The sequence below is a fragment of the Cynocephalus volans genome, chromosome 1 (genome assembly GCF_027409185.1).
Source record: "Cynocephalus volans isolate mCynVol1 chromosome 1, mCynVol1.pri, whole genome shotgun sequence".
In the NCBI taxonomy this organism is placed as follows: domain Eukaryota; kingdom Metazoa; phylum Chordata; class Mammalia; order Dermoptera; family Cynocephalidae; genus Cynocephalus; species Cynocephalus volans.
This window is the reverse complement of record NC_084460.1, coordinates 190,503,710-190,523,757: the sequence shown is the minus strand read 5'-3', so window position 1 is coordinate 190,523,757 and position 20,048 is coordinate 190,503,710. Positions and strand designations below refer to the sequence as shown.

Below are 20,048 nucleotides of genomic sequence, written 5' to 3'. Positions count from 1 at the left end.
TCCCATTTAACACTCACTCTCATCCCCACCCGCACCCAGCCCCTGGCACCCACCCTTCTATTTTTTGTCTCTATGGATCCAGCTACGCTAGATGGCTCACATAAGTGAGATCATAGATCATATAATTTTTGTCTTTTTGTGGCTGGTTATTTCACTGAGCACAATGTCCTCAAGGATTGTCCATGTCATAGTGTATAAGGATTCCTTCGTTTTTAAAGACGAATAATATTCAGCTGTACATGTAGATCACATTTCTTTATCCATTTACCCACCCAATGCCCACTTGGATGGCTTCCTAGTTTTAACTACTATTAATAATGCAATGAACATGGGCTATAAATCTCTCAAGACCCTGCTTCCAATTCTTTTGAGAACATACCCAGAAGAGCAGTTGCTGGATACCGTGGTAATTCTATGCTTAATTTTTTGAGGCACCGCCATTCTGCGTTCCATAAAGAACACACATTCCCACCGCTAGTACACAAGGGTCCCAGTTTAATAATGGTCATTGTAAAGGGTGTGAACAGTTGAAGAACTCTTTTTTTTAACCAAAAATATTTGCCAGGTATCAAGATGAACAGAATCCTTGTTCTTGTAAGTGGCCATGCCTGCCCTACTTCTAGAAGGTGGTAAAGACTTTGAAAGACCAGGACGTAGCTTGGCTGTGAGATTCTTCCAAATCCTTGATTTACAAGTGGATTCAGAGGACACTACAGGGAAAAGAGTAAGCGGAAATGGGGCCAAAACCCTGAAAGCGGTGGGCCAGCTGCAAACCAACCCATTAAAACTATTGACGACTTAGACCCTGGCTGTGGAGAAGAGCCAAGGAGCAGGCAGGCCCTGGGCCTAACTGTTCCCAGTGTGAGGCTCAGGCCCTAGGCCCCTGCCACTGCACTGGGTGAGGACAGTGTGTCTGCAGCTGGAATGCCACCAGCACTGAACGTAGGACTTGGACCACACCCTCTTCTTTAAGAGCCGGAACTTCAAGGAACCTGAAGGACATGGCTGCTCATGAAGCAGCTTGAAGAAAAAAGCCCCAGAAAGATGAGCCCAAGGGGAAAGTCAAGTTTTTTCCCTCAAATATTTTATTTAAATATTAAATTAAAAAAACATACATCAACTAATCATTTGGCATACATTTCTCATGTTAACATAAGAAACAAAATAATTCAGTTATGGTAAAAAAAAAAAAAAAACACAAAACTATATACATCTTAATCAGATCATGTAGTGTCTTTAAATAGGCTACTGCGTTGCAGCCTGTGGAACAGCGCTGCCGGGAAGTCTACAAAACACACATCGCACACGCTTTAAACAAACAAGAAACAAAAACAAGACTTTATCGTCCTCCGAAAGAGGTTCTACAGCAATAAGAAACAAAAACCACTACGAAAGTAAAGTGCTTGTCATCGCTTCAAAGAGGAATCACACAGCGGTTTCTGAGGCCTTTGATCTATGGCAATAGAACAGAAATCATTTTTAAAAGGGGGAAGGGTTTTGTGTTGGAATCGGTTGTGCTACCTCTGAAGAAATGAAGGCAGAGGGCCGGTCGCCCCAGGACGGTCTGGATTCTCGTTCCTGTTCCAAAAACTTTTTTACAAGTTAGCAGGAAACTTTGGTGTTTTCTCTGCGGCAAGGCACCAGGTCCGTCCCCTCGAGGCCAGTCCTTCGCCCCATCTTTGAAAGGGCCACAGAGCAGCAGCAGCGGGAACGGTAGCAGCAAGCTCAGCAGACAGCACAGAAACGGGCACAGACCGGCAACCACACTGACAGGCGGTCACGCAGACAGGCAGCTGCCGTGCACACCAGCCTTCCTTCCTATCCTCAAGTAACTCAGTCGATCTTTGGCTTTTAAAACACCCACCTTTCCCCCCAAAACGACCTCTGTTTAATACTGCAGGTTGTAAGAAGCCACAGCCAGCTGAAGGCACCTGGGTCAGAGAGGGAGTCAGCGCAGAGCCAGCGGAGCAGCGGGTTTCCACTTGAACCCACCTGCCAAAGGTAAACCTGGACCTGTCAGGTAAGGCCACTCCCACCCTACCTCCTCTGGCTCAGGGGCCCAGCACTGAGAGGGAGAAGGCCCCATAGCCCCTTCCTCAACACAAACCTGGTGCTGATGGGAAACACTTCTGAACATGACCGAGAGGGAAGTTTCAACCAGAAACACAAAAGTGTAGTACAAAATATAAAAAATAAGTAGTGTATATTTGTCTCCTATTTATATACAGACACAGTATTTGCTTTAAAAAAGAAACAAAGCTCTAAAAACACTGACCTAAACCTCTTTTCACCTCCCTTGAACAAAAGCCCACAGGAGTCCAGGCCCGGGTGTGGGGCCATCTCACCAAGGAGGTCCCAGCCCAGGGCAGGTGCAGTCGTGAGTCCACAGCCCACCTCCTGTCTGCTCCCGTCCCACAGCCACAGCCTCACGTTACTGCACAATCCCCCCAAGTCAGGTGTTCTTGTTGGACCCTGATAATGAAATGCTTAAAATTTAATTAGCAGCAGAGATATGCAGCAGGAAGAAACTTATCGGCTTCCTCAAAGACTCCTGGGGGCTCTGGGACAAGTGACCTGTGGGACAGAACCCCCCGCCCACCACCCCAAAGTTGCCCCACCCTCTTCCAGGTCCTTCCTGTGGCTCTTCCAAAAAATCCTGGAAAACTGACTCTTGAGCAGTCTATAAAACTTCTCATCTAAAATAAGAAAAAATGATCCTCCAGGTTCTGATTTCAGAGGAGAGTTCCAAGAATTTGTAGGTTACCTTCGCCTGGGCTGACCTCTGGAGCGGTTTTAAAACTGATACATAAAGCAGAGAATTCACAGTTTTCGTTAAAGCATAATGTTTCAAGAAGTGGAGAACTGTTAACTAAAAAAATAAGGATACCAGTCAATGCGCGCACACACACACACACACACACACCATAGGCGGACAGTGACGCACCCACTCCTGCTTCAACGGAGGTCTGAGGCAACCATCCACGACCACGACAGAGCCATGGACAAGGGAGCCGAGGCCCCTGCCAACTCTGCCCTCCAGCTCACTCCCCTCCTGCCCACTACCCGCACGACATGCCCCCCGATTATTATTTTTCTTCATAGAGTTTCCAGTCCCTACTCATAGCTGAGGTCACTCAGTGCAAAGAAAAAAACAAAACAAAAAAAATAAACTAAAAAGCCAAAACACCTAACGTATTGCTTATTTTGCTCTAGAAAGTCCTTGGCTTTGAGTCCAGAAACATCTTCACATACTCTGAAATTATTGCTTGGAAGAGTCAGTCGGCTATGGGGCACGTGGGCTCAGGCCCCACTCCTCACTGCACCAGGACGAATGTCCCCAGCAGGCCAGAGGTCAGGTCCTCCATCTCACAGTCCCCCTGCAGCAGCCCTGTGGGGTCACAGCCTGGGGCCAGCGTGGCAAGACATGGCAGCGGGGGCACAGTGGGGCTGGTGCTGATGTGCAGGTGGGTGTCCAGCAGCCGCGCTGCCGATGCCACAGGGGAGACGCTGGCCTGTAGGTGGGGGGGCGGCAGCAGTGGGAGCCCCGACATGAGGAGGGCGCTGGGGAGTGGGGTGGCCCCAGAGCCATTGCAGGTGGCAAGCAGGTATGGGGCCAGGGACTGCTGGGGGGCATGAGGGCACCTGGGTGGGGAAGCCGGGTGGTGCTGTAACTGGAGCAACCTGCAAGGGCAAAGGGACAGGGAGGGGACAGGTCACTCCACAGGCTGCTGGCATGCACTCCCCTGCGCTGCTGGTGCGATCGTGTTTCCATGGCACCTGCATCGGGTCCCACCTGCCCTGGAGCTGTGGCTGGGCTGACAAGGTGCACTGCTGTGCGTGACCAATCCACGAGCGGTTCCTGATACCTCAATGCCCCACCTGGCCTCTGCAGCAGCTCAAAAGTGCCAACCAGCTGGCACGCTTCTCTCACTGCCAACCTCTCCCTGACTGCTGCCCCACCACCACCACGTCTGCAGCGAGCATGCCCGAGCCTTACAAACCTCCCCCCAGACTCGGGGGTAGGGAGCTGTGCCCACTGGATGACATGAGGGGGATGCTTAACAGACAGGGCTGCTATGGGAAAGCCTGCCATGTGTGGGTCCCCAGATCACCAGTGACCGGCACAGAGGGCGGCAGCTGTACCTCTGCTGGTGAAGCACGTCTTCCAGCAGGCTCCGGCCCTCCCGGCTGCTGGTCCCACTGCTCTGCAGGCCCGGGCTCTGTGCAGGGGGGTGGAGGGAGCCTGGGCCACCCCTGCAGGCCCGGCTGGATGGGGGCTGGCACACCTGGCGGGCCAGGCCCTTGATTGCGTTCAGCCCCAGAAACCCTTTGGTCCTGGCGTTCTTCCGCAGCTGCTGCCGGAAGGCTTTCAGGCCTGTGGAAAGACCACACAGAGAGAGTCAGGGGACTGCGGTCCCCCCATTCAGGACCCATGCCCTCGGCTTGTCAGGGCAGCCTGGGGAAAGAGGCAGGATGAGTAAGGCAAATGTGATCAGATGGAGGCCCTGAAGGGTCAGGGCCTGCCCTGTGTCCTCCTCAGACCCCGAGCCATCTTCTTCCCAGGTCTGGGTAGACCTAGGATTCTTTACATGGGTGTAGGAGGAGCAGGGCAGGACTCAGGAGGCCCCTGGAACCCACACAGATACAGAGGGGCGCACAGGCACCCAAACCCTGGCTGGTGTGCTGGGACCCAGGCAGTCGGGTGGGCGTGGGCTGCCTTTTGGCTCTCTCCTCGTGAGGAGCTGCTGCCAGTGTGGGAACACCTCCCATGCTTCCAGAACAGGCCAGTGATGGCCGTTTGCCATGCTGGGGCCCAGGTTTAAGTCCATCCCAGTAGACCAAGATGCCTAGAGCCCTGGTGGCACTTCTGGCCAGCCCAAGGAGCACTGCTGGTCCACTCAGGCCCAGGAGAGAATGGGGCACACCACATGCTACCCAGGACAAAGGGACGTCCAGCCAGGACACAAGCATCCCCTGTGAGAAGGTGAAGTGAGCATGGAAGAGGTGGTCACCTTGAGTCAGAGAGGTGTCCGATGCCCTCCGTCCCTCTTGAAAGCTGATGGGGAGCAGGACAGCTCCTCCCAGGCCTCCCTGGGCCTGCAGCACAGGGGTGGCAGACTGAGCCCCTGGGAAAGGTGAGGCCAGCCTGACTGGGGAGCAGGTGCCCAGCAGCCCTTGAGTGGCCAGGCTGCTGCTGAGCCCTTCAGGGCCGTCGCTGGCAGAGAAGGTCAGGCAGCTGTCAGAGTTGGTTCCTTCTGAAGGACTCGCAGTGGTAGAAGAGACGATTACACCTGCGGGGGGACAAGGCACTCTTGAGGGAGGCCCCACATTCCCCAAGTCAGACAGACGGAGCTGCCGCTTGCTGGGCAGAGGGACAGGTCACGGAGAGCCTCCCAAGCCTCTGACAGCCTGAGCATGGCCTGCTGGAGGGGACAGATAGCTGTACTGGCCTTCCCCCATCTCGACCCTTAACACTGGTGGGAGAAGGGCATCTACTGATGGCTCGAGGCCATCAAAGCCCAAGGAGCCTCAAAGGCAGCCACCACAGGGGTGCAGCTGCAGGTGGCAGATTATCAGTGAAACTCAGACCCCAGCATGCAGGAGAGGCCAGGTTGCAACCTGGTGTAGAGAAAACCCCACACTGTCTCTTCCACAAAACCACCACAGGCAGCACCTGTGTATGAGCCACACAGTCTCAGGGACTAAAACAAAAGAGAATCCTGAGAACTTTAACGAGAAGAGGCTACCAAGCAAAAAGTCCATTCCACACTAGCCTGTCACGGCCTCGACCATCAATCCGTCCACCAAGCTGTCTTCCCTGGACCTCGGGGACACTTACACGGAGGGGTGAGTGGGGAGAAGTGGGTGGTGACCTCTGCCAGGGTGTGCCTCCGTCCCGTACCACCAGGCAGGGGCTCAGGGGCCTCATGCTCCTCCTCCTGCGGGCTGCACTGCGCCTCTTCACTGATGGCCGTGTCCAGCAGGCTGCCAGGGGAGGCAGGGCGGTGCTGGAGCACTCCACTGCAGTTGGCGTCCACCGGGAAGAACAAGGGCTACATCAAAGGATACAAACCAGTGACTTCCTGGGGCTCTGTGAGACGTGGGTGTGGCAGGGGACACCAAGGCAGGGAACGGGGTGAGCCCTTCCAAGCCTGGCCGTAGGTATCCACGCACCTGCAGTGCACTGTGGAGGTCACAGTCCATCTCGGCCTGTAGGACAGACTGTGCCAAGCTCTGGGGCTGTGAGCACAGCAGAGAGGTTCGGAAAGGGTCAGTAGGGAGGCCGTCCTGAGGCACCTGGGGGATGGCAGAAGGGGGAAGATGACATCAGGAGAGTGAGTCTGGCAATGACCACCAGTGATATCAAAAGAAAGACCAGGTTGGTTTGGCAGCTGGCGCTAACAGACGTCAGGCACTAGCTCGCCAGGGAGGGGTTCAGGACACTGCACTCCCCAAAGGAGATGAGTTAGGAACAAGTGGCTACTGGGCATGGCCTGATGCCCGCAGAGCAGCCCCGCCACCTCTGCTCCATGTGGCCTGTGGCCCCACTGCCCACACAGGGCACCACTCCCCCAAACCAGTGCCATGCTGGGTTGGGGGCTCAGCCTGAGTCTTGCTCCCAGGCCTATCTGAGCAAGGGACTCACCACTCGGGGACCCAATCCGAGCAGAGAGACAGGCCCAGGGCTCACCTCAAAGCCACTAAGCTCAGCGCTTTTGGGCCTTTGCTGCCTGGTGGGTCTGGGGCGGGCTGATAGCTGTGTGTTCCGATACTCCTTGAGCCGCTCCAGGAGAAGGTAATAAATGGCAGCAAAGTGGTTGTAGCTGCTGTTCTGGAGCGACTGGGAGAAACAGAGAAAAATGGCTCAGAGTGCAGTAGCTCGCAGTGTTGCCGGGCAGTGCCCCGGGCTGTTTCTGCATCGTGCAACCAAGGCTTCCTACAAGACTATTCCCGGGTTATTTTGGGTGGCCAAGAATACCCGTTAGAGGAGTAGACAAGCTGGCCCTTAAATTAGCCTGGGCACCCATTTTAAGCCGGCTGCTTTCCTGACAAAGCCGCTCCTGCTACCTGCTTGTGGCAGGCTGGCACTCACCTCCACAGTCCTCTGCCTGTCGATGCCAAGGGTCTGCATGACGCCCAGCACCTGCTCATCGTAGTCGCCCAGGTTGGAGTTGTAGCTATGCAGAGAGAAGGCGGGATCTGCCTGCTGTAGCAGGGCGGGGTCAGCCTGCATCCACCTGTGCTGCCGGATCTGGGCAATGGTGATGCGCTTGGCGGGGTCCACCACCAGCATGCGGCGGATCAGTGTCTCACAGTCTGGGGAGTGGCAAAGGGGACGCGCTAAGCCTCAGGTGGGCCGGGCTTGCACGCCCATTCCCACGACGAGGCCCCTTTCACACCACCCCGTGCACAAGTGACTGTCCTCAAGAATGCTGAAGCCAGGGCAGCAGCCTCAGCTGAGACCTGCCATGCAGGGAGGGCCATGGGCTTGGTGGGGAGGAGGGCTGGGTCCTGGGGAGGACACGCTCTTGGGCTACCAGATGGAGAACCACTTAGGTTCCCACATTCTGCTGACACATGCTTGAGCTGGTGACAGGTCAAATGTCTTTATGAAACAGGAAAGCACTGTGCACAATGGCCAGTGGGCAACTTGGGGACCTGACCTGGGTGCGGGTGCTAGGCAGGGACGACAGGAACAGGGCCTTTAGCTGCTCTCTAGGAGGTAGCCTGTGGAGTGAGGGCACTGCCCGTCCTATAAGTAGGGCACCGAGAAAGCACCTGGGGGTTGGGTTTCTCCTGCAGTCCACAGTAACCAGGGCCCGATTCCCAGACACGATGGTGGACTAGAAGACAGTCCAGCAGGTATTTCAGGATATCCACTCCTCCTTCCCCCAAAGCCGCCTCCCCGGCTTACCCAATGTTCTTGTGGCAGGCGGGCACTGTCGCACACCTACCTTGAGACATGAAGAAGGGGATGCGGAACCGGCCTTCCAGCACCCGCTGCCGCAGTGTCGGCAGGTTAGGCCCATCAAAGGGGAGCGAACCGCAGACAAGGACATATAGCACGACGCCCAGGCTCTGCAAATGACCAAAGAGCAGGATCAGTGCCTGACACGTGCCTGGGGCACGCCTCCCAAACAGCGTCCATGCCCACGCAGGCTCCTACCCAAATGTCCAGCTGGGGGCCTTCGTACTCCTTCCCTTCAAAGACTTCAGGGGCTGCATATGGGGGGCTCCCACACCATGTGGACAGAGGCTCTCCTGGCTTGTAGAAATTCCCAAATCCAAAATCTGAGAGGCAAAGCAACAGACGGGTCAAAGGTGACCCAGAGATGGCAAGGGCCACAGTTTCAAAATGTATACACAAAAGGCTCGAGACCCTCACTGGCAAGTCCTCCCCACCCCAGCCCCCGCCTTGCCTGCCAGCTTGATGTCCATGTTGCCATCCAGCAGCAGGTTCTCGGTCTTGAGGTCCCGGTGGACTATGTGGTGGTTGTGGCAGTACTCCACAGCTGACAGAATCTGCCAGAACTTCTTCCGCGCTTCGTTTTCACTCAGGTGCCCATTGGAAGTCAAATAATCTGAGGTGCAACAAAATGAAGCTATGTCCCAAACAGCAGGTCTGGCCACCGCCTGGGGTACAGCTTCAGAATGCTGCAGGATTTAGCATGTGCAGACCCCAACATTAGTCAAGCAAACCTGCGAGGTGAATTCCAATTGTTTGCAACAGATATTAAAAATAAGGGTGACTTACCAAACATTTCTCCATTTTTTGCAAATTCAGTGACAATATAAAGCATATCCTTTGTTTCCATAACCTAAAAAAATAAAGACCTAACATTTAACCACACAAAAAAGGAATACACCAAAAGAATAAATAATCCACTTGAATCCCAGGTAAATGTTTAACTTCTCCGGGACAACTCCATTCATCATTTAAAAAATAAAAAAACAAACAAAAATAAAACAAACAAAAAAATCTTTGCAATAAAGAAAGAATGAAGGGGATTCCTAGTCAGAGAGAGTTCTTAAAAGTCTGAGGTGTATTTCCTCACTAACTTGCTGATCCTGATGTATCTTTGCTCTCAAAAAAGTCTAAATGTGTTAGAATTCTCTTATATCATTGTACTAACTCTTTTGTTAGAGTTCTGCTGGACTTTCTTCTACAAGCCTAGCAGGCAACAGATTATTCAAACCAATGGCCAGAGCAAACTGAATAGTAAATAAACACCACATTCCCAATTGCTATATTGACAAGATAAACTAGGCTGTAAGAAGCCGGCTTTACAAGGGAAGCCACAATAGACAAGTCATACAACAAATTACTCATTATGTGTCAATAGCAACAGCCACCGCCAATATACACCTTAAAAGTTCACTCATCGATCAAGAATTTTATTTTACTGAAGAGATTTAAAACACCACTAATTAACAAACAAGGTAAAATTCAAATTTGGGGTACTGAAAGAAGTAAAACAAACTCATGTCTGTGTATTTTAAAATATTTCAGAGGAAGAGACACAACACATTCTTATGGGAAAAGATGTCGTTGGGTTCAAAATATAGTTATTCCTTTAAAAAGACACTTTGAAGACAACTGCTTTGAGCTGTAAATCTCAGAAGAAAAGTGTTTTTTAACATTCTAGCAGTGTAGCTAAAATTTTAACGGCACCTGCCTCCAACTGTGTGTGGAAGAATGACCAGTAAGACCAAGACTTATCCCCTTCTTCAGTTGAAAAAAAGCGGAAGAACAAAGAATTAAGAGTCAGTGTGTTTTAACTTTTCAAAAAAGCCTAAAGGAAAGAGTGAAGTGTCTCAGCATGGTTCTGGGGCCCAGGCCAGCTGAATGAAAATTAGACACTAGCGTCAAAACCAGTCAGAAAATCATTGTAATACCACTGAATTCTACCATCTTCAAAGTTAAAGAATCACACACAGCAGCGATAAGAAAATTCACTTCCAGAAAAGACCTCTAGCATCGGTTGCACGAGCAATTTGTTTCATTAACTGAGCTGATCCCACACAGTGGGCACAGCAGACAGACAGGAGACAAGCAAGGTACTAACACTATGGTTCAGCCCTTCAGCAAAGTCAAAAACACAAACAGCCCAGCCCAGCCCTGAGGAAACCGGCCAGACTCATCTCTGCAGCCACGGAGGGGACGTCTTATCTCAGCGCACAACTTAAAAATAACAGAAATAAACATGGACCCCAGTAAAGACACTGCGCAAACTGTCGCATCAGGGGAAACACAGCTCCACCAGTACTTCTTTCTTCTAACTGGGTGGAAGAGGCTTCCGGGGGATAATTTCAAACCATAATTCTATCTCCTACCACACTATACATCTAACCTTCGCAATTGCACAAACACACAAACATCCCATAATCACCTCAGATTCACATGGTTTCATGAGAATTACTAGTAGGAACTTATACCCCCCAAAACTGGATGAAATACTGAGCATTTGCAAAGAATTTATTCTTCTGCAAGACCTGATCTCATCTCTGTAGAAGTGGTCATCTACCACGAGGGAGGTGTCAGAGATTGCTTTGCTGTCCTAATTAAATTAATACTTATTCCCCAAAGATATAATTTATTAATTTAAACATGAGAACAAAAATAAAGTCACAGAACAAACCAACAGAGGAACAGGGTGAGGCATGTTCCTAACGTGGATTAAATGACAAGTTCCTTGCTCCTACTATGGCAAAAGTATTTTCATCTCTCCATTTTTCATGGAAGAGTTTAAATAGAAAAGACAAATGTTCACTGCTGCCTTTGCAAAGATAAGTTAATGAAAACTGGTAAGAGCAGCTGGTTTTAAATTAATAATTATCTGCACAGACAGAAGTTTCTAGTTTCATTCAAATTTGTCCATCTATTGGATGTGGTTGGTTGTTTTCACAGTAAAGCAAATTTAACAACAGACCTCTACACATTTAAAATGAAACAATTTAGGATACCAAATAAATTTTAATGAAACAAATCTCAATTACGACCCAAAACCAGGAAAATAATTGTAAATACATGTACACAGCTTACAAAAAAAATTCAGTCTATTACAACTGGGAGTCTATTACCTGACTCCCACATGTGCCCCCCAAAAAGGGCAACCTTCAGAAGTTGCAGACTTATATTGTTGAAAATAAAAAAATAATATACTTGTCAGGGTTAACAGGGAAAGACAAACGTGAACCCTTACCTGGTAAAGCTTGATGATATGAGGATGATTTAGAAGCTTCATGAGCTGAACCTCCCGATATATTTTCTCTAAATTACTTGAATCTAATCGTGTTTTATCGATTATTTTTATTGCAACCTATGGATTTTAAAAATATATATATTTTGTTAAAAAAAAAACTCACTTAACTTACAAATTTCATTTTCTGCAAGTTAATTTCTCAAATATTATACGTCTCCAAAAGGTCACAAAAAGTTGGGAAAAAAAATAACCAAAGTAACCACTAACATTATTTGAAATAATCAAAATCAAATAAATGTCTTAAGTATTTGCAGGCTCACTTTACAGGGATTTAGCTCTGAAATCATGAACCACTGCTCTCTTTTTTTTCAGGTCGTTATTCTCTGCCAATATCCTAACATTTGTACAAAATATGCAGAAATATAATATAAAGCATTTTTTCTGTACCAAATTAAAACCTGTCAGCATTTGCCCATTATGACAACCAACTCTGAGGGCACTGAACCAACGCGGGGTCCGCCCAGCTCGGTCGGGGTCGCGTCGCCCCGCCCCCCCCGGACCCACCCCTCCTGGGTCCGCAGCCGCGGGGAAGCCCCGCCGTAGCCCCACAGTGCCCCGTCGCCCCCACGCACCTGCGTCTTGGTGACTCGATGGCGCGCCAGCTTCACCACCGCGAAATTGCCTTTGCCCAGGGTCCGCTCGACGTCGTAAAAGCCCACCCGGAGGGGCTTTTGCTGGCCCTGGCCCGAGCCCGCGGGGGCCGGGTTGAACTCCGGCATGATCACCATGGCTCCGGGCCGCACCTGCGGGCACCGGGGCACCTCAGTGCCGGCCCCGACCGGCCCGCCGCCCGCGGTCGGCTCCATGCGCGACCCCGACGCCCTCTTCCCAAGGGACGTGGGGGCCCGCTCCCACACCCGCCACCCGCAGCAGGCGCCATTCGAGCCCCTGGGGCCCTCAACCCCCCGCCGTGCCGACCCGCCGCCCGGGGTCGGCTCCGTCCGGACCCCAGGAGCCCCGTGGAACGAGAAAACCCACTCCCACACCCGCCCCCCGTCCCCCGCCGCCCGGGGTCGGTTCTATGGCGATCCCCAGAGCCCCGCGGGGCGAAAGGACCGCTCCCACACCAGCCCCCCCACAACAAAGGGGACCCGGCGTCCCCGCCCGCGACCCCCGCGCGCGCGCACCTGCGGGGCCGCCCGGGACCCGGAGCGGCGGTCGCCAACCCAAGTCCCCGCCAGCCGCCCGCGCGGAGCCGCCCTGGTCGCTGCCTCACCTCCGCCGCTCTCGGAGTGCCCAGGCCGGGAAGCCGCCGGTCCCGCGGCCCCCGCCGCCCGCACGGCCGCCCGCGCTGCTCGACTCCTGCCGCTCGCGCCGCCGCCGCCACCGCCGCCCGGGCCGCGCCGCATGTCAGCCCCGAGGCCGCCGCGCGCCGGCCGCACGCGGCGCGCAGGCCCCGCCCCGGCCCGCCCCGGCCCCCGGCCCCGCCCCGCCGCCGGATTGACCCGCCCCATTGACGTCGCTTTGACGCCAGAGCGACGCGCGGCCGCGCGCCAGGCGGAGGGGGAGCGGGAGGTCGGGCGGTTGCCAAGAGACGGGCGGCTCTGACGCGCGCGCCGAGAGGCCGTCGCCCTGGCGACCGCAGGTGGTGACGTCAGGGGCGCCTACCGCCCTGGGCCCGCCGCCGGCGCGCCCCCTACCGGGCGCGGGGGGCGCTGCGGCCGTCCCGGCCCTCGGCGCGCGCCCTTCCCCTCCCTGGGTCCCGCGGGCCCGAACGGAATCTCCCGGGTGGGGAGGGCCGAGGCCCGGTTTCCTCTCCGGGGACGCGCTGCGGTGACCTGGGGGTTCACGGACTCACAGGAAGGGGCTCACCTGCAGGGGCACGGGGGTGCCACGCGAGGCGCGCCCCTGGGCCGGGCTGGATCCTGCGGAACAGAACTTGCCCTGAGGAACTTGGGGCAGCCCAGCGTCGGCTGCGTTAGTTGTGCGAAAATCTCCAGTGCTTCGCAAGCTAGAGACCGAAAACGTGGGAAAATGTGGCCGATATCTCCGGGAAGCCCCCAGCCGCGCATCGGAGGGGGCCCTGGCAGTCCGGCCCTGGCGCGCTGGTCCCGCAGCCGCCTCGGGGACCGCGGCGCACGGCAGGTGCACTGGACGCAGACAGGCAAAGGACGCGCGGGGTCCACAGCGGCCAGAGCCTCCCCCTCCCAGGCCTGGGGACTCCGCGGGCTCCCAGCCCCGCTCTCTCCACGGGGCCGCAGGGCGACAGCAGGCGGGGCGGGGGCGCCTGTCTTCTGCGAGGCCTGGGCCCGACCCCCGTGCGCGCCTGCTGCGTGCCCCCCGCTCCTGCTGCATCAGGAAATAAGACCTTCTCTAAAGGGAACGCAAAGGGTATGGGCGGGCGATCTTTTATTTTTTAACATTATAAAGGCAGGAGTTTGGGATTTAAATTCTGCATCTACCTAGAATCATTTTTCCTCGTGTTAAATAAAAATACTACTTAATAGAAGCGGGTGGGGAGCAAGAATGGAGGGAAATTTCTGCAGAACTTGGAGCCCTTCTGGCCAGAAGCTTCCCTGCGCTGCAGACGCCTGGAGCGCCAGCCCGCGCCAGGACTGCGGGAGGAGATGGACGTGCTGCTTTTCCTAGTTCATGACTGCAGCCTGGCAGATATTTCCCGATCACCCCCCGGGTGTTATTTTGGGGTCGGTTTGTTTTGAAAGGCTTTCAAGGAAACTAATAGTCCTAAAGTTTTCCTTAGTCTTTCAAAGTGCTCTGTTTATTTGTCCCAGGTTTACACACCAAGAATTTGGAGCAATATTTTTAGTTCCTTCCAGCTGAACAGGTTGCAACTGCTTTTCTCCACTTCTGGGAGTCCCAGCACCCTGCTAATCTGATCCTAGGAGAGCTCCATGAAAACGGAAGAAACCAGGAGTCTGATCACACTCATCATTTGGTCCCTGATTCTGTGACTTAAAATCTTTCCCCTGGAATCAAATACAACACCCAGGAAGGCCGGCTTCTCCACCCCTTCCCATCCACCTACCCAGCCCCAGGCCTAGCCAGAGTCTTTCAGAAGCTCTTAGGTGTGTGCAAACACCTGGCTGGCTATTTGGAAAATTTCCTCAGTACCAAATAAAAACTACAGCCGAAAGAGTTGAAGGTCTCTGCCTTCCCAAAGACCTTCCCTGGACCCACGTGTACTTGGCCTCCACCCCCAATCCCTCCTGAGCTTCCAAGCCCCTGAACAGCTCTGTGCCAACAATGGCCATATGGTCTTCCCTTCCCCAGCCTCATGGATGAGGCACTAGCTCTGTAGGGAAAAGCAGGAAGAGCAGAGGCAAGGGCCGACCTCAGAAAGACTGTTGTCTCTCGCCAGCCCCTCCCCAGTGGGGTTCCTCCTGGCACCCTCGTGAGTAAGTCTGAGCATTTGTCTTCTACCAGCCTCTGTTTCCCAGTGCCTGGGGTCGCAGTTTGTGTCTTTGGCCCCTGGAGGCTGAATTTCCTTGCAGAATCCTTAGTTTCTTTCCCACTTTCTAGTCTTGCATGCTTTGCACACACTATGAGGAGAAAAGACACATAGCATGTGCTTCTGTGGATGTCAGCAAATGATTTGGGGGATTCTTCACCTAACACAGTGGGAGACATGCTCTCAGTCTCAAAGTCTGCAAGAATGATACCTTTTTTTTTTTTTTGTATATCATTGCAGGTTTGGGGGAAACAGCCAATTTTCTTTCCCGACTGGAATTTCGTAAGCCTGTCTTATAATTACAGTGTTTGTGGAGTTCATCTTATTGTTTTTAGATCCTGAGACTGGAAACCCCATCAAGAGGAGGTGGGTCTCTTTAATATTTATAGTTCTAGCTCTGCGAGGCGCTGGCCATGGGCATGTCATAAAATTCTCCAAATAAATCAATAAATGCAGAGAGTGGAGCTTGAAAGCAGCATTTATACTAATGGATGTGTGTGCCCTACCAGTCCCCAGTGCCCCCTCTGTGGCTAAAGGGGACTGGGTGGTAGCACCTTTCCAAGACGGCTTCTGTAACACTGGGCATATGACAAGTGCTTTTCTTTCATGACACCCCCTACTAGATGCCTAAGACCCTTCTCTGTCCTCCTGGCTTTGTTTCATTTGTTGTTGTTGTTTTTAAGGCTTTAGCTTCATGATTTCAGGTCAGAAAATAAGATCAACCACAGCAGCAGCGTCCTAGTCAGGGCCTCGGGTGCAGGCCTTGGATGGTCTTGCCCCTTGTATTTGGCACTCTCAACAAACAGACGTGTGTGCACTGAGGCTGGGAGTTACTGCCCTGGCCTGGGAAGGGCAGCTGGGAGGAAAGCATGAAACCCTCAGCCCCTGTGGATGGCCCCAGCGCTCACAGGTTAAGTCAGGAGCTCACAGAAAGCAGGCTGACCCAGAGACCACCGTTGTTCCGCCCTTCGAGGGCATCACTGCTAATATTATGGATTGAATTGTGTCCCCCCAAAGTTTAATGTTTTGGAGGCTTGGCCCCCACTGTAACGGTGTTAAGAGGGTGAGAAATCTATTGTGGTAGTTGAAAGGGGAGGCCTCGTGATTGGATTGTGAAGACTGTGCCTAGTGTGGATTGATCCATTCCTGGAATAATGGGAGTGGTTCTGGTGGCTTTAAAAAGAGAGTGGATGAGGAGGTTGGTCTCTCTCTGCTCTGCCACTTTCACCATGCAAGACTCTGCGTCGCCAAAGTCACCAGCAAAGAAGGCCCTACTATAAGTGTTCCCTGGACTTTGGGCGTCCCAGCTTCTGAAACTGTGAGCAATAAATTTTGTTTTCTTACATATTGCCCAGTTCCAGGTATTTTGTGATAAGCAACAGAAACAGACTAATACAACTGCCTACGCCACGACTCCCAGGAAGCGTTTGCCTCATGGATGCTTCAGCAGGTGCCCACCCTCCTCAAACCAGCAAAGCAAGCCAGGACCCTCACCCAACAGGGAGCATAGGTGCAGGGACCCAAGGCAACAAGGAATCCTGGGGTCGGGGATATTGGGATGGGGAGTGGTAAATGGGGGCTCTGGAGAGGCAGCCTCGGGTGGGCAGAGCAGAACTGGGACAAATTGGGCTTTTACACACACACCAGTGCCATTCGTGTGCCATTTGTGGACCTATGGGCCCTTCCATCTCCAGATCTCTAGGGTTTCTAGTTCCCATTTCTGTCTCTGTTACTAGCGAGAATTTCTGATGTGGCTGATGGGTTTGCTTGATATTGAGGCAAGAGGGGGACACAAGGTGGGGCCAACATCCGTGAGTCAGCAAGGGCCCAGAACAGCAGCGTCAGTACTTACAGGGGGCTCGCTTAAGAACAGCAGTATGAAACACCTGGTCGGGGGTCACCTGTCTTACTGGTGTCTCTGGAGTAAACCCCCATCCATCTCCCCTCAGGTGGACAGAAACCACATTGCAAATGCCACAGCTTCACCATTTTGTTGGAGGTACCAAGTAATTGGGGAGCAGAGTTCTGACTCCTTGTACGTGTCAGAGCAGCAGCCTCCGGGATGCTCTGGCCCCAGGCAGAGGCCAGCACCGGAGCCCCAGGGCAGGGCTGTGGAGCGTCAGCCATGCACTCTTTTCTGGGCTTTCTGCAAGGGCAGCACAGAGCCTCAGACTCCTCTTGGAGGCATTGGACTTCTAAGTGGCTCTCATGTCATTGTCTCCAGGTGATCCACTGGCATTGAGCATGGTATGCTATCTCTTTTTTTGTTACTATTCACTCATTCAAAAAAATATGTTTCTACTGTTTGCAAGAACTGTGCAAGTGAATGTGGTAAGCATGACCCAGAGTCTGCATGACATGGTGACAGACAGATATGCGGCTCGGGTCAAGGTGGACACAGCAGGGGGGACACAATAAGACACGCCTTCCCCCGAGGATCGATGATCATTCTGGCTAAGAAGATAGACCAAGAAGATACAGTACGACGGGTAAGATGCCTCCAGAGGGAAGTGACGACAGGAAGAAGGTAAGTCAGGTGGTGGGAAGGTGGCCTTGGACAGGGGCTGCTTCCGAGGCAGAGGAGCAGACAAGGTGCAGCGCAGGGCAGAGGCAGCCTTTGCATCCGCCCTCTGGGAGCTCTGGGCAGAGGTTCTCTGCTGAGGGGGAAGAAGAGGAGGGAGAGGAGGTCAGGACAAGGTCCGAGACTGGAAAGGTGAACATGGTAGAAATATGCAGCTTTGCCCAACGATTGTGACTTTTCTCCAGAGGCGCTTGATGGGCAGCTGTAGGGTTCTTGGGCTTCCCCAAGGACGAGGTGTTGCCCCCGAGCATGACGGGAAGAGGGGCAGGGAGCTGGGGGTGTTTGCCCAGCAGTGGAGCTGGAGCTGGGCCTGGCCCCCAAGCTGGGGAAGAAGGGCGAGGACAGGGAGTGGGGTGGGCAGCGGAGACGTGGGGGCCACGGCTGGTGGGCCATGCTTGGGAACTTGGGGCATTTCCCCTGTGACATCTCACAGCCCTGAGCAGCTAGGCCCAGAGGAGTGTGGGAGAGGGGAGCATTTGCCTGTCCCGGGACAGTTTCCCACAGTGGGCGGAGGAGGGACAGTGACCAAGAGGCTGGGACACCAGCTCTCTCCTGGGCTTCTGAATGGATTCCGGTTTCAGTTACTTCAGGTTGGAACAAGATAAAATGCTCCCTCAGTATACTGTTTTTTTTCTTATAAAGCATGGTGTTTTTCTAAGTATAAAAATTAACAGAGGGCCGGCCCGTGGCTCACTCGGGAGAGTGAGGTGCTGAGAACACCAAGGCCCCGGGTTCGGATCCCATATACGGATGGCCGGTTCGCTCACTGGCTGAGCGTGGTGCTCACAACACCAAGTCAAGGGTTAAGATCCCCTTACTGGTCATCTTTAAAAAAAAAAAAAAAAAAAAAAAAATTAACAGAAAACGTTCAGGAGAAAATTTAGAAAATATAGAAATATGTAAAGATGAAAACAAAAATCAGCAGTAATGCTGTTGACAGTTTGATGTCTTGCCATCTAGCCTTTTTATAAAAATCATATTGGACCCTTCAGTGTGCGATTTATATAGCCTTCGATTCTCACCAGCCCAGTGTAGGAAGCGTCTGGCTGCGTCCAGAACAGTCATCAGAATCATGACTTTTATTGTCTTCCTAGAATTCCACCACGCAGGCGGATGTGCTGTCCCTATGGAACAGCCCCATGGCGGTGTTGAGGCAGCCCCTCTGTCTTTTCATCGCAGGGATTAGGGGCCTCTTTGAGTGGGTATGACACAGCCCGGGACTGTGGCCTCGGGTGAACACAATTGTCCTGTTCAGGCCCCTCCTTGCCCCAAGCTGACGGTTTGACCCTCTGATGCGCCTTTTCTCCCACATTTTCTAGGAGATTTGCTTTGTGATGACGTGGCTGGCAGATCCAGGATCGAGACTGGATGCCTGGCCCAGCCCCCTCAGGAGGGCACGGCCCCAAGGAGGAAGGTGGCCCTGGGGGCCCAGAGCAGAGCTGCAGGCAGGAATCTCATAAACGGAGGCCCTCAGACACCTCCCAGGACCGGTGGGCTCTGGCTGTCTGCAGGGCGTGGGGGCCACAGTGGTGGGAGAGCGTGGGTTGGGGTTGCCAAGGCAACGTGGAGGCCTCTGACTGTGGAGAAGGCCTCAGCTTCTCAGTGGGCTGCATCCGGCTTTGTCAGCGCAGCCTGCAAGGGGTTTTCATTCTGTCTGACCTGGTTTCTGTCGTTTGGGGTATTGTTGTTGTTGTTTGCTTAGAAAGAGAACACTTTCACTTATGACATGAGGAGACAAAGACATCACTGGCGTCAGCTGATACAAATGGCCGTAAACTAGTCCCCAGACCAAGCACTCTGCAATGCCACCTCACGGTGACGACGAATGAGCCATGCAAAGATGAGAACATGGAACAGAGTGGGACAAAGTCCAGTAGCAGTAGCACTCCATTGTCATGCTGGCATTTCCACTGTGGTCCCTGTTAGGCCAGAAAGAGCGAGTTGGGTGGGAAAACAGCATGCTCTGCTGTTGCCACACTGCTGGTTCCGCAGCGACTCAGGGCGGGTGAGGGTTAGAAACTGGGCAGAGCCTCCCAGGCCTGCTGGGCCAGGAAGAAGGTCTGTGTGGCCCTTCCTTAGGGCCAGGAATCTCTGGGTCACCCCAAGGCCTGAAAGGAAGTTTCCAAACTGTCTTCTCACAAATAAACCACAGACCCAAAGTCAGCGAGCAGTTTTAGGACCTGGACCAGCAGGACTGGGACCCCAGGCGCCTCGGGTCCCAGACCATTTGGGCTTGCCTCTCTCAGAATCTGTGTGCAGGTGCGTGGCTGGTGGACGGCCACCCTTGGTGTCCCATCAGTGATATCCGGACAGCAGAACCAAGATGTCAGAGAACGATGTGATATCATATGATCTATAACACAGAATCCAAAAGAAGTTCAAGCTCTTAGAAAAAGAGGAAGCACCTGGAAGCCTGGGTGTTCCCAGCCCACTTCATCATTCCACCCGGACAGAGGGAGCCCGGGGGTTCTCTCAGGGAAGATCCTCCTCAGTCCATGCCTGGCCAACACTGCGGCTTCCCGGGCTGATTCTGGTGTTTGAGGTGAAAGATTCCTTCTTCCTTCATAGCCACTGCAATGGTCTGGAGCCAGTTCAGGCCCTGGGGCAGCCAGCTGCAGCCTGGGGAGTAGAGGGACAGTGGGCTTTAGACTCACAGCCCAGCTTGGCTGTCCCTGCTGGCCACCACTGGGCGGTCACATCACCAACCTGGTCTCTGTTTCTTTAGCGACAGCCCAGCCCCAGCACCCTGCAATTGGTGCGAGGTGCACATGAGGTGGCTTCCAAGAAGGCCCCA

General features: G+C 53.3%; 1 protein-coding gene across 2 annotated transcripts; it reads right to left on the bottom strand.

Moving 5' to 3' along the window:
* Positions 1 to 1,079: 1,079 nt before the first annotated feature.
* SIK1 (salt inducible kinase 1) lies at positions 1,080 to 12,587 on the bottom strand. Of its 2 annotated transcripts, none has more exons than XM_063092932.1 (14): positions 12,392 to 12,587; positions 11,837 to 12,007; positions 11,205 to 11,321; positions 8,756 to 8,819; positions 8,421 to 8,582; positions 8,168 to 8,292; positions 7,956 to 8,079; positions 7,094 to 7,317; positions 6,692 to 6,841; positions 6,175 to 6,297; positions 5,840 to 6,053; positions 5,013 to 5,291; positions 4,144 to 4,375; positions 1,080 to 3,681 (listed from the first exon to the last, which is right to left on the bottom strand). In XM_063092932.1, the coding sequence occupies exons 2-14, from the start codon at positions 11,990 to 11,992 to the stop codon at positions 3,315 to 3,317; spliced, it is 2,337 nt and encodes a 778-aa protein (XP_062949002.1). In that variant the 5' UTR covers positions 11,993 to 12,007; positions 12,392 to 12,587; the 3' UTR covers positions 1,080 to 3,314. The 2 variants fall into 2 exon arrangements, with proteins under 2 accessions (XP_062949002.1, XP_062949010.1); XM_063092940.1 differs by having other exon boundaries at positions 12,481 to 12,587.
* Between the last annotated feature and the right edge of the window lie 7,461 nt (positions 12,588 to 20,048).